Below are 12,391 nucleotides of genomic sequence, written 5' to 3' on the forward strand. Positions count from 1 at the left end.
ATGCAGGTGCCCTTTGGGTCACTATGTTTGTATCCTTTGGGTAAATACCTAGCAGTGTAATTGCTAGGTCATAGGGTAGCTCTATTTTCAACTTTTTGAGGAACCTCCATACTATTTTCCAGAGTGGCTGCACCAGCTTGCATTCCCACCAACAGCATAAGAGGGTTCCCCTTTCTCTGTATCCTTACCAACACCTGTTGTTTCCTGATGTTAATTTTAGCCATTCTGACTGGTGTGAGGTGGTATCTCATTGTGGTTTTGATTTGGATTTCCGTGATGCCGAGTGATGTTGAGCATTTTTTCATGTGTCTGTTGGCTATTTGGATGTCTTCTTTGGAGAAATGTCTTCTGCCCATTTCTTAACTGGATTTTTTGTTATTTTTGGGTGTTGTGTTAGGTAAGTTCTTTATAGATTTTAGATACTAGCCCCTTGTCAGGTATGTCATTTGCAAATATTTTCTCCCATTCTGTAGGTTCCCTTTTAGTTTCGTTGACTATTTCCATTGCTGTGCAAAAGCTTTTTATCTTGATGAAGTCCCAATAGTTCATTTTTGCTTTTCTTTCCTTTGCCTTTGGAGACATGTCTAGCAAGAAGTTGCTGTGTGGCATTTCTATACACCAATAATGAAGCAGCAGAAAGAGGAATCAAGGAATCAATGCCATTTACAATTGCACCAAAACCACCAAGAGGTGAAAGACCTATACTCTGAAAACTATAAAACACTGATGAAAGAAATGGAAGATGACACAAATAAATGGAAAGACATTCCATGCTCGTGGATTGGAAGCACAAATATGGTTAAAATGTCCATACTACCCAAAGCAATCTACACACTTAATGCAATCCCTATCAAAATACCACCAGCATTTTTCAGAGCTAGAAAAAACAATTCTAAAATTTTGTATGGAACCACAAAAGATGCTGAATAGCCCAAGCAATCTTGAAAAAGAAAAGCAAAACTGGAGACATCACACTTCCAGACTTCAAGTTATATTACAAAGCTGTAGTAATCAAAACAATATGGTCCTGGCACAAAAATAGACACATAGATCAACAGAACAAAACAGAAACCCAGAAATGAACACACAAATATATTGTCAATTAATCTTTGACAAAGCAGGTAAGAATATCCAATGAGAAAGACTGTCTCATCACCAAATGGTGTTGGGGAAACTGACAGCAACATGCAAAAGAATGAAACTGGACCACTTTCTTATACCATACACAAAAATAAACTCAAAATGGATTAAGGACTTAAATGTGAGACCTGAAACCATAAAAATCCTAGAAGAGAGCACAGGCAGTAACTTCTTTGACATCAGCCACAGCAACTTCTTTCTACATATGTTCCTTGAAGCAAGGGAAACAAAAGCAAGAATAAACTATGGCAACTACATCAAAATAAAAAGCCTCTACACAGCAAAGGAACAACCAACAAAACTAAAAGGCAACCTACGGAATGGGAGAAAATACTTGTAAATGACACATCTGATAAAGGGTTAATATCCAAAATACATAAAGAACTTCTAAAACTGAACACCCAAAAAACAAAAAGTGGGCAGAAGACAAGAATAGACATTTTTTCCAAAGAAGACATCTCATGGCCAACAGACACATGAAAAGATGCTCAACATCACTCATCATCGGGGAAATGCAAATCAAAACTACAGTGAGATACCACCTCACAGCTGTCAGAATGGCTAAAATCAACAACACAATAAACAGCAGGTGTTGGTGAGGATGTGGAGAAAGGGCAACCCTCTTGCACTATTGATGGGAATGCAAACTGGTGTAGCTATTCTGGAAAACAGTATGCAGGCTCCTTAGAAAATTAAAAATAGAACCACCCTATGACTCACAAATTGCACTACTAGGTATTTACCCAAAGGATACAAAAATACAGATTGGAAGGGGTACATGCACCCTGATGTTTACAGCAGCATTATCAACAATAGTCACACTATGGAGAGAGCCCAAATGTCCATCAACTGTAAATGGATAAAGAGGAGGTAGTATATATACACAATGGAATATTACTCAGCCATAAAAAAGAATAAAATCTTGCCATTTGCAAGGACATGGATGGAGCTAGAGAGTATAATGCTAAGGGAAATAAGTTAATCAGAAAAAGACAAATATAATTTGTCATATAACTTCACTCATATATGGAATTTCACTCATATGTGGAATTTAAGAAACAAAACAAATGAGCAAAGAGGAAAAAGGTGGGGGCGGGGCAAACCAAGAAAGAGACTCTTAACTACAGAGAACAAAGTGATGGCTACCAGACGGGAAGTGGGGGAAAATGGGTTAAATAGGTGATGGGGATTAAGGAGTGCACTTGTGGTGATGAGCACCAGGTGTTGCATGTAAGTGTTGAATCACTATATTGTACACCTGAAACTAATATTACACTGTATGTTAACTAACTGGAATGTAAATAAAAATTTTTTTAAAAAGGAAGAGCAAAGTTGAAGGATTTTATTTTAAGGCTTATTATAAAGCTACAGTAATCAAGATAGTAAGGTATTGATGTCAGGATAGACAAATAGGTCAATGGAACAGAATAGAGCATCCAGAAATTGATGCACTTATATAAATAGTCAATTGGAGAAATGGTAATGGAATAACAGGACACTAATAAACAAAAAACTGAACTTTGATCCACATTTCACACCATATACCAAAACAAGCAAACAAAAATCTCAAAATGGATTAGAGATCTAACTATAAAACTATAGAGAAAATCTTTGTGACTTTAGACAAAGATTTCTTAGGCACACACCGAAAATATAATCCATAATTTTTTTTTAATTTGGATTTCATCAAAATTAAAATCTTCTGTTTTTCAAAAGACACTCTTTTTTAAAAAAAATTAAGTAGGCTCCATGCCCAACATGGGGCTTGAACTCACCAATCCTGAAAGACACTGAGACTGAGCCAGCATGGCTCCCCCAATAGATACTCTTAAGAGTATGAAAAGATAAGCCATACACTGAAAGAAAATATTTGCAAAGCATAAATCTAACAAAGGATTTTTATCTAGGGTATATAAAAATAAACCTCTCAAAACTTAATAATAAGAAAACAATGAGCAAAAGATTTGAATGGACACTTAACCGACGAAAGATATATGGATAGCAAAGAAGCACATGAAAAGATGCTTAACCATTAGTCACTAGGAAAAAGCGAATTAAAACCTCAATAACATACTATTCCACAACTATTATAAGGCTGGCTTAAAAGTAAAAGACTGACAACACCAAGTTTGGGTGAGGAATGTGGAGCCAAGTGAAACTCTCATGCGCTGCTGTGGAAATAAAAATGATATTACCAATTTGGAAAACAGCAGTTTCTTAAAAAGGTAAACATGTACCTGCCATATAGCCTAACCATTACACTCTTCGGTGATTACCCATGAGAAACAAAAACACATGTCCACAAGAACACTTATACTTGAACGTTAATAGCAGCATTATTCAAAATAGCCCAAGACAAACAGAGAAAGTCAACTATCATATGGTTTCACTAATTTGTGGAACATAAGGAATAACATGGAGGACATTAGGAGAAGGAAGGGAAAAATGAAGGGAGGGAAATCGGAAGGAGAGACGAACCATGAGAGACTATGGACTCCGAGAGACAAACTGAGGGTTTCAGAGGGGAGGGGGTGGGGGGATGGGTTAGCCCGGTGATGGGTATTAAGGAGGGCATGTACTGCATGGAGCACTGGGTGTTATACGAAAACAATGAATCATGGATCACTATATCAAAGACTAATGATGTATTGTATGGTGACTAACGTAACATAAGAGAATAATAATCCAAGAAAGTGGAAATATTCATTAACAGGTAAATGAATACAGAAACCGGGCTATATTCAAACAATGGAATACTATACTCACTTAAAAGGAATGTGCTATTCTTACACAAAGCAACATGAATGAATCTCAAGATAATTATGCTGAGCGAGAGAAACCAGACCAAACAATTACATGCTGTATGATTCTCTTTATGGAATGATAGAAAATTCAAACTATCTATAGTGACAGAAAGAAGATCCGTGACCACCTGGGAAGCAGTGGGGGATAAGGGAAGGGCAGAAGAAAGGTAATACAAAGGAGAATTTGGAAACTTTTGGGGGTGATAGATGTGTTCATTATCTTGATTGTGGTGATGGTTTCACAGGTGTATACATGTATCAAAACATCAAATTGCATACTTTAAATATGTGCACTTTACTATGTTAATTATACATAAATAAAGTTGTTTTAAAAATAATAGTTTGGGGTGGCCTGGGTGGCTTAGTTGGTTAAACATCCGACTCTTGGTTTCGGCTCAGGTCATGATCTCAGGGTCCTGGGACTGAGCCCTGCATCGGGCTCTGTGCCCAGTGCAGAGTCTGCTTATCCCTTTCCTTCTGCTCCTCCTCCTGCTCTCTCTCGCTCTCGCTCTCTCTCTCAAATAAATAAATAAAATCTTTAAAAAAAATCGTTTAAGGCCTCTGTCCAGAAACTTTAATAAGCTAAAATTCATATTCCAAGGCATTAACCCTAACTACCTTAATTCCACAGCTCTAAGGTAGGACCCAGATATCTACATTTGTAACAAGCCCTTCAAGTAATTCTAATGCAGGCTATCCCTAAAACATCCTTTGCGAAACTATGGTAAGGATTTCTAGAACAATCTTGTGATGAGAATGTTGATTCTGGGGAAAACAAGTAACTTTTTCTACTGGGGTTCTTACATCTTCCTGTGATATGCCTCCAGAGCATTCATGGTCAATTACCTTAACATATATTTAGCACAGTATTAATAGTTCAAGAGTAAATCATAGTTTTTCCCCATCTTACCTTTATATAAATTAAAATAAACTATACAATGTAGTTATTATTTCTTGGCAAAGGCCAATAGTTTAAGTAAGGAACTTACATCACTTGGTTGTTGTGACAGAAAACTGATGTGATGGTTTTCCAGTCACAGTCTTAGTTTATCTTTTTCCTCATCTTGTCATGCATACCCACCCTTGCATCCTCCTGTCCAACTAATGGTCAGAGAAGACACAGAAAGAATGTGAAATTGTTGCATTCCTGATAAGTCTCTGAGGACAAAGTTTATCTTTTCATATTTACATAACTTTCCTTACCAAACACACAAATCATTGTCAGTATAAATGATAGGAGATCGATTTTCCATGTGAGACTAGCATTTCTCAGCCCTCACAATATTACCTGAAGGAAATATCTGAATTCAACTGATGCAGCTTGCGGATTTTCCTACCAAATATCCCTGCTGCTATGAGGATCAACTGAAAAAACAAACGTGAAAGGGCAAAGCCTACTCAAAGATGATTCTTAATTATTAAAAGGAGTACAGCAAGTGATACCTGTGAAAATGGTGCAGAAAAAAAAAAGAACCTTAAAAAATTCTCTGCTCCATGAAAACATAGAAAAAAACTGGCAAAATACTCAGAAACAATATTTTCAGAACACTAGAAATTAAACAAAGGCTTACAGTAACTAGGAGAACATTTATTCAAGAGAAATGGCTGAATCTTAGTATGAACAGTGAGCTTTGTGGTGTTTTAGCTGCTCTGTTCCCAACCTTGTTGATGGCAGCCTTGGAAATCAAGAGCTAGAGATCATGGTGAAAATTAGCAGTCTAGCAGCCATAGGAGGGAGCAGAACAGGGTTAGAGTTCATTCAAAGTCTCATTCCCAGAGAACTGTCATTATTTGACTTGTTTGGGGGTTCCTTGGAACACCCTACTTATAAGCCTGTCTTTATTAGACCTATTCACACCTAGCACAGTGTGAAAAACCTTTTCTTCAGGGGCATTTGTAGAAAATTACTAGAGGCAATTGTTTAACTTCTTGGCTGCCCGAGGCACTGGATAACAGCTGGGGCAAAAATAGGCTAATTGAAAGTTTAAAAGGAAAAGCTTGGGAATGAGATGTCCATAGTGGCTTTGAAAAGCTCCCAAATATTCCTGAGAATCTAGAAGACCATATACAAATGCCCAAGTCTGTGTACATGTTCAGGACAAATCTGTGAAGGCCTTATGCTCTCATCTCTGGTGGGGAGATATCTTGGGGCTCTGCACAAACAAGAAGTGAAGGCTAGGGCGGAATTGTCACCTGCTTGGCTGTGTGTTGAAGGTGTGTTGAAAGTGCATCCCAATATCCACACAGAGCTCCTGGCAAAGACTGGAAAAATTACTAAACAAACAATAACAAAACAACAAACAATACCAACAAAAACCACTGGAGATGGAGGAGACTCTGATTTCTAAAATCACCACATTATGTTATTAAATGTCCAGTTTTCAACAGAAACATTGTAAGCCATGTAAAGAAACAAGAAAGCATGACCCATACATAGAAAAAAGAAAAAAAAATCAAGAGAAACTGTCCCTGAAGCCAAAATAATTAGACTTCTTAGACCAAGACTTTAAAATCAACTATTTAAAAACTGTTCAAAGAATTAAAAGAAACCATAAAAAAGGAACTAAAGGAAGGTATCAGAACACGCTCTCATCAAATGGAGAAAAGAGAGAGAAATTATATTTGAAAGGGCCAATAGAAATTCTGGGTTGAAAAGTAGAATAAACTAGAGTGGCTCAAAGGCAAATTTGAGCAGGCACAAGAAAGAGTCAGGAAACTTAGATATAGGTCAATTGAAACTAACCAGTTTGAGGAAGAGAAAGAAAAAGAATGAACAAGAATTTACAGAGCCATAAAGACCTGTAGGACTCCATCGAGCGTACCAACATACACAGAATGGGAATTCCAGAAGAAGACAGAAACAAAGGGGCTGAAAGAATACTTAAAGAAATCAGTGGCTGAAGACTTCCTAAATTTGATGAAAAATACTAATCTCCACATCCAAATGATCTATTTACAAACTCCAACAAATATAAATTCAAAGAGGTCTACACCTAGACATATCAATCAAACTGTCAAAACATAAAGAATCTGAAAGCAGCAAGACAAAAGCAATTTGTCACATGCAAGACATTTTTTAAAAATTTTATCTCTGATCTTTACATATATATATATATCTGATCTTTATATATATATAATATATATATATATAATATATATATATATATTTTAGAGAGAGAGTGAGTACACACATGCTGGGGGGAGGGTCAGGGGGAAAGGGAGAGAGAATCCCAAGCAGGCTCCATGCCCAGCACAGAGCCTAATGCAGGGATTGATCTCACAACCCTGAGATCATGACCTGAGAGGAAATCAAGAGTTGGACACTTAACCGACTGAGCCACCCAGGCGCTCCAAGACATTTTCAATAAAATTAATAGTTGATTTCTTATCAGAAACTATGGAGGCCACAAAACAGTACATGACATATTCAAAATGCTTAAAGAAAATGACTGGCAACCAAGAATTCTATATCTATGGCCAATTGATTTTCAACAAGGGTGCTGTCTTAGTTCAGGCTGCTATAACAAAGTACCACAGACTGGGCAGCTTATATACAACAGAAATCTATTTCTCACAGTTCTGGAGGCTTGGAAGTCTGAGATCACAGTGCCAGCATGGTTGAGTTCTGGTGAGGATCCTCTTCTGGGCTGCAGATTGATGACTTCTCATTATATCCTCACATAGCAGAGAGTAGACAGAGGAAGCAAGTTCTCTCATGGCACTTATAAGGGCATTAATCCTATTCATGATGGCTCAACTCTTATAATTTCATCTACTCCTAATTACCTCCCTAAGTCTTCACTTTCTCATACCATTGGGTAAAGTTCTAACATGAAATTTAGGGGAACACAAACATTGTTATGGCACTTGAGTCCCTAACAAGTGCCAAGACCATTCAGTGGAGAATAGAATAGTCTTTTTAACAAATGGTTCAGGAACAGCAGGATATATATACACAGGTGGAAAAATAAACTTAGATCCCTAATTCACACCTTATACAAAAATAAACTCAAAATGGATCAAAGAGTTAAAACTAAATTTTTGGAAGGGAACACAGCTGTAAATCTTGGATTAGGCAATGGTTTCTTAGATATGACACCAAAACACAAGCAACTAAAGAAAAAATAGATAAATTAGACTTCATCAAAATTAAAAACTTTTGTGCTTCAAAAGACATCCTCAAGAAAATGAAAAGACAGTCCACAGAATGGGAAAAAATACTTGTAAATCATATATTTGATATGAATCTAGTACCCAGAATATATAAATAATTTTTACAACCATAAGAAGGCAAATAACCTATTTAAAAAATGAGCAAAGAAGTTGTATAGACATCTCTTCAAAGGAAATACACAAATGGCCAATAAGCACATGAAAAGATGCTCAATATCACTAGCATTAGGGAAATGCAAATCAAAACCACAATGAGCTACCACTTCACACCTACTGGGGTGGGAAGAAAGATGAAGACGAAGACGAAGACGAAGATGAAGAAAAAGAAGAAGAAGAAGAGGAGGAGGAGGAGGAAGAGAAAAAAGAAGAAGGAGGAGGAGAAGACAACAATCACAAGTGTCAGGGAGGGGAGAAAATGGAACACTTATACACTGCTAGTGCGAACAAGAAATGGTGCTACTACTTTAGAAAACAATTTGGAAGTTCCTCAGAAAATTAACATAGGTTTACCATTTGGCCCAGCAATTATTTATATACATACATATTTTTTCAGAGGTTCACACAAAAACTTGTACACAAGTTCCCATAGCAGCATTATTCACAATACCCCCAAAATGGAAACCACCCAAATATCCAACAACTTATGAATGGATAAACAAATATGCTATATCCATACAATGTACTATATTTTGGCCATGGAAAGGAATGAAGGACTGAGACAAACCACAACATGGATGAACACTGAAAAAATTATGCTGAGTGAAAGAAACTAGACAGAAAGTGCCATATTCTATATGATTCCATTTATGTAAAATGTCCAGAATAAGAAAATCCATACAGATAGAAAGTAGATTAGTGGTTGCCAGGGGCAGAGGGGAGGAGGGAGAGGACGGGGAATGACTGCTAATGGGTACTGGATTTTTTTGTTGGGGAGGGTGATGAAAATGTTCTGGTGATGGTTGCACAACCTTGTGACTAGACTAACACCCATGGAATTGCACACTTTAAGAGAGTGCATTTTATGGCATGTTAATTATATCTCAGCTTTAAAAAAAGCAGTACAGCTTCTGAAAGTAGTATTGGCCACTTAAGTCCCCATTAACATAATCTTGGGTGGCTTTGGGATTTGGGGTTGAGAAAGTTGATCTTGGCATTTAGGTATGTGGGGGAAAACAGTTGAAAGGGACACATCCACACACAACCACAAAAAAAAACCCCACACGACTTAAAGCAAGCACAGGTGCTTCCAGGTACCATGAAAATGGGGCCCACGGTTATTTTCCTGGCAAACCATTTCCTTTACAATATCCCCAATGTGCATACCCACCACAAATTTGGAATCAGCATGACTCTCCAGACTAAAGCTAGCAAGTAACCTTACCTTTGTTATTGTTTTGTTGTTCCAGCAGTAATTGACTTATTTCTGAAAACCAACAATCTCTGATTTCTTTTGAAGCTGCCTGCAAGTTGCAGATAAGAAGATACTATGAGTATCAGATCACCTGGAGCATTAACTGGGCGGGGTTTTTATTCTCTGGGTGACCTCTAGAATAATGAGATAGAAAACACTTGCCAAGTCATGGGAACACAGGAAAGAGTAGCAGACACCCATGGGGAAGACGTGAGCTTTACCTGCAGGATGTATTTCTCAAGTCCATTTCGGTTGGCAATTTCAAACTTTCGGCTGCTCCCCCTTCCAAGCTGGCGAATTGAAAGTGTCATCAACTATTGTAAAGAAAGAAGAAAAATTGCTGTACTACCATTTTCTGATTTTAAAATTGTCCCTGTCAGCCACTCTGGTTCTTTCTACCCTCGATAGCTCTCTTCTTCCATCTTCCTTCCGTGTGTTTTGTTGTCCTCTGTTAATGGTCCCAGGGAGCATAGAGCACAAGCACAGTGTGGCACAGTGTCATCTGTCCTCTCTTTCAGAGGACAACACAGACTGCATCTTTCCGTATGTAGGGCTGGAGCCCTCAACCTTTAAGCAAAGAGATCATCTCTCCTTTAACACCTAACTATCTCACAAATCTGTACATAATAGTAACTGAATTAGTATCCATTAAGAAACATAAATAACAAAAGCTACCATAAATAATTAACAACTTTAATCACAAGAGCACAGATGTGTGTGTATGTGTGTGCATGTATGCACACATGTGTGCGGTATGTGTGTGGTGGTGTGGGGGTGGTCTCATCACCACCTATGAAATAATTCCTACACAGGCTAGAGATGATGTTTGGTGTGGACATGGGTTCCTAGACCTCCAGAGTCTTTGCCAACCCTAGTATACAAAGATGTGTGGCTGAGAAGGACAAGTAGGAGATGAAATCCAGCCCATGTGCTAATCACCAAATCTTTCACCCCTCTGCCTGCAGGGTACTTTCCTAAATCGTTTGTCAGGACAGCTGCCATATGGTCCCTGTTCTCTACCTAGCACAAAGGCACCTCTATGCCGGCCCTGGCCTGGTCCGGTGACTGATTACCAGCTGACTATGGAGTTAGAAAGGCCTGGGTGCAGAGTCTAGTTCTGTTGTGTGGCATTTGGCAAGTTAACCTCTCCTCTCTAGGCTTCAGTTTCCTTATCTGTAAAATAAGGATAACGATTTTTCTCTCCCTAGGGCCATGCTGCTTCTCAAGTGCAACAGGACCCTTTACCTTCATAGATTTCTTAAAGCTGTAATGAGGAGAGAGGCCCTGGTCACTGGGCTCCATTCGAATCTTACAGAACACGATTCCCCTTTCAAATAGATAGATTTGCCTTTGGCTGGGCTTAAATCGGATAAAATCCTTCATTTTATAACGATCCTTGTGAACTGTCCAGACGTTGAAAGAGCCATGCATCAACAGCTTGCCCAGTTTCCTGATATCGTCCTTTGGGAAGATAGACATACATAAAAAGAAGCTGTTACATTACTTGACAGGGAAAGAACTCTTAAGGGTCTGTTTTCAAATTATAAAGTATGCTTATCTGAAGTTGACGATTTAAAAAGTGCCAAACAGGCTCATCTATCACTAAATCAAAACTATAATTTTGTGAACTTCACTGAGCATGACACCATTCAGTTATGTAGGTCTGCGCAAGGTAATAAACACAAAGCATGTTAGAAATACTTGAACTAAAGATATTGGTACTCTGATATTTTTGTCTTTGTAATTAATTTTAGCTAGCAGAATTCTATTTCCTCTTCTTGGTTTTTGATACATGACAGTCTACTTTAGAAGGGCAAGAAATTAACATTTAAGTATGTACAGGAGAGACAGAATTTTTGCTGCATTATGGACCTAATTCCATAATCATCCATGAGCTCTTTCTGCATCCCAACATCTGCTTCGGTTCGGGTATGAGCACCTGAGAACATGGGATTTGTTTTGCAAGCAAAAAAGCTTCATATAACCTAATCTTCATAACATTGTAATGAAAATAACAATGACATTCAACTTCGCATTTCTCAGAGTAAGTGGACAGGGCAAAGATAATCCCAAATGACAAAATTTTTCAGAAAGTCTACTTGGCTTCAGGGCACATTTTATGCCTATCCATCCACCAGCAAACCCATCTTTCGCATATGTCTGGTTAAAAGTCCAAATGGGTGACCCCGCCTTCTCTGAGCTCTCTCCAAAGGGTAGTGGGGTGAGATGAGCTAAGAATGTTGTATTTTATCTGGTATTTTTTGAAAATTAGATCACTTGAAGCAGATAATCAAGAATTTATTTCCCAAAAGGAAAAGGCCAAAAGGAGAAAATTATTTGAACAGGACCAGGACAGAGAAATTTCCCTGAGTTATGTCTAGCTGAAATAAATCTCTACAATTTCTGAGTTAATACTAGAAATATGTACATTATTTATAATTGGGCATTTTAATAATTTATTGCTTATATTGAACAAACTGTGAATATTGTTTTAAAAATAATTTATTGCACTTCTGAAATTCTAAAATAAAAATTTCAAGAGCATAAACTGTACTCATTTCTATGGTGCTTGTGGCATAGTTTCTGTGCTATTTTTCTCTTTATGCTTTGTAAAATTTATATGTGTAAACTGTGGTGAATGAACCTCTCAGTGAGGAATAAAGAGCCCCCAGCATAACGACTGCTCTCCTAAAAGCACGATACTCCTGCTTTAGTTACACAGGCTCAGCTTGACCGTGCTCTGAGACAGATGGGTGATGGGTTCATGAGGACCCTTGAGAAATTCTTCACGTTATCCACATCCTTCCAGGAGCTACTCCAGCTCTCAGTGATTGCATTCCCTTTTAAACCCATTCCGTTTCTA

At 37.8% G+C, this 12,391-nt stretch overlaps 1 protein-coding gene across 2 annotated transcripts in view; it reads right to left on the bottom strand.

Moving 5' to 3' along the window:
* The window catches only part of MCF2L2 (MCF.2 cell line derived transforming sequence-like 2), a 202,850-nt gene that overhangs the window by 18,551 nt on the left and 171,908 nt on the right, over positions 1-12,391 (bottom strand). For both annotated transcript variants that reach the window (XM_081830363.1, XM_081830355.1), the window contains exons 23-25: positions 10,774-10,989; positions 9,750-9,842; positions 9,499-9,577 (exon numbers count right to left, since the gene is read on the bottom strand). In XM_081830363.1, coding sequence (XP_081686489.1) covers positions 9,499-9,577; positions 9,750-9,842; positions 10,774-10,989 — 388 coding nt within the window. The remainder of the gene's footprint in view (positions 1-9,498; positions 9,578-9,749; positions 9,843-10,773; positions 10,990-12,391) is intronic.

The sequence above is a fragment of the Leptonychotes weddellii genome, chromosome 1, assembly GCF_054177405.1.
Source record: "Leptonychotes weddellii isolate Sample4059 chromosome 1, ASM5417740v2, whole genome shotgun sequence".
Lineage (NCBI taxonomy): Eukaryota > Metazoa > Chordata > Mammalia > Carnivora > Phocidae > Leptonychotes > Leptonychotes weddellii.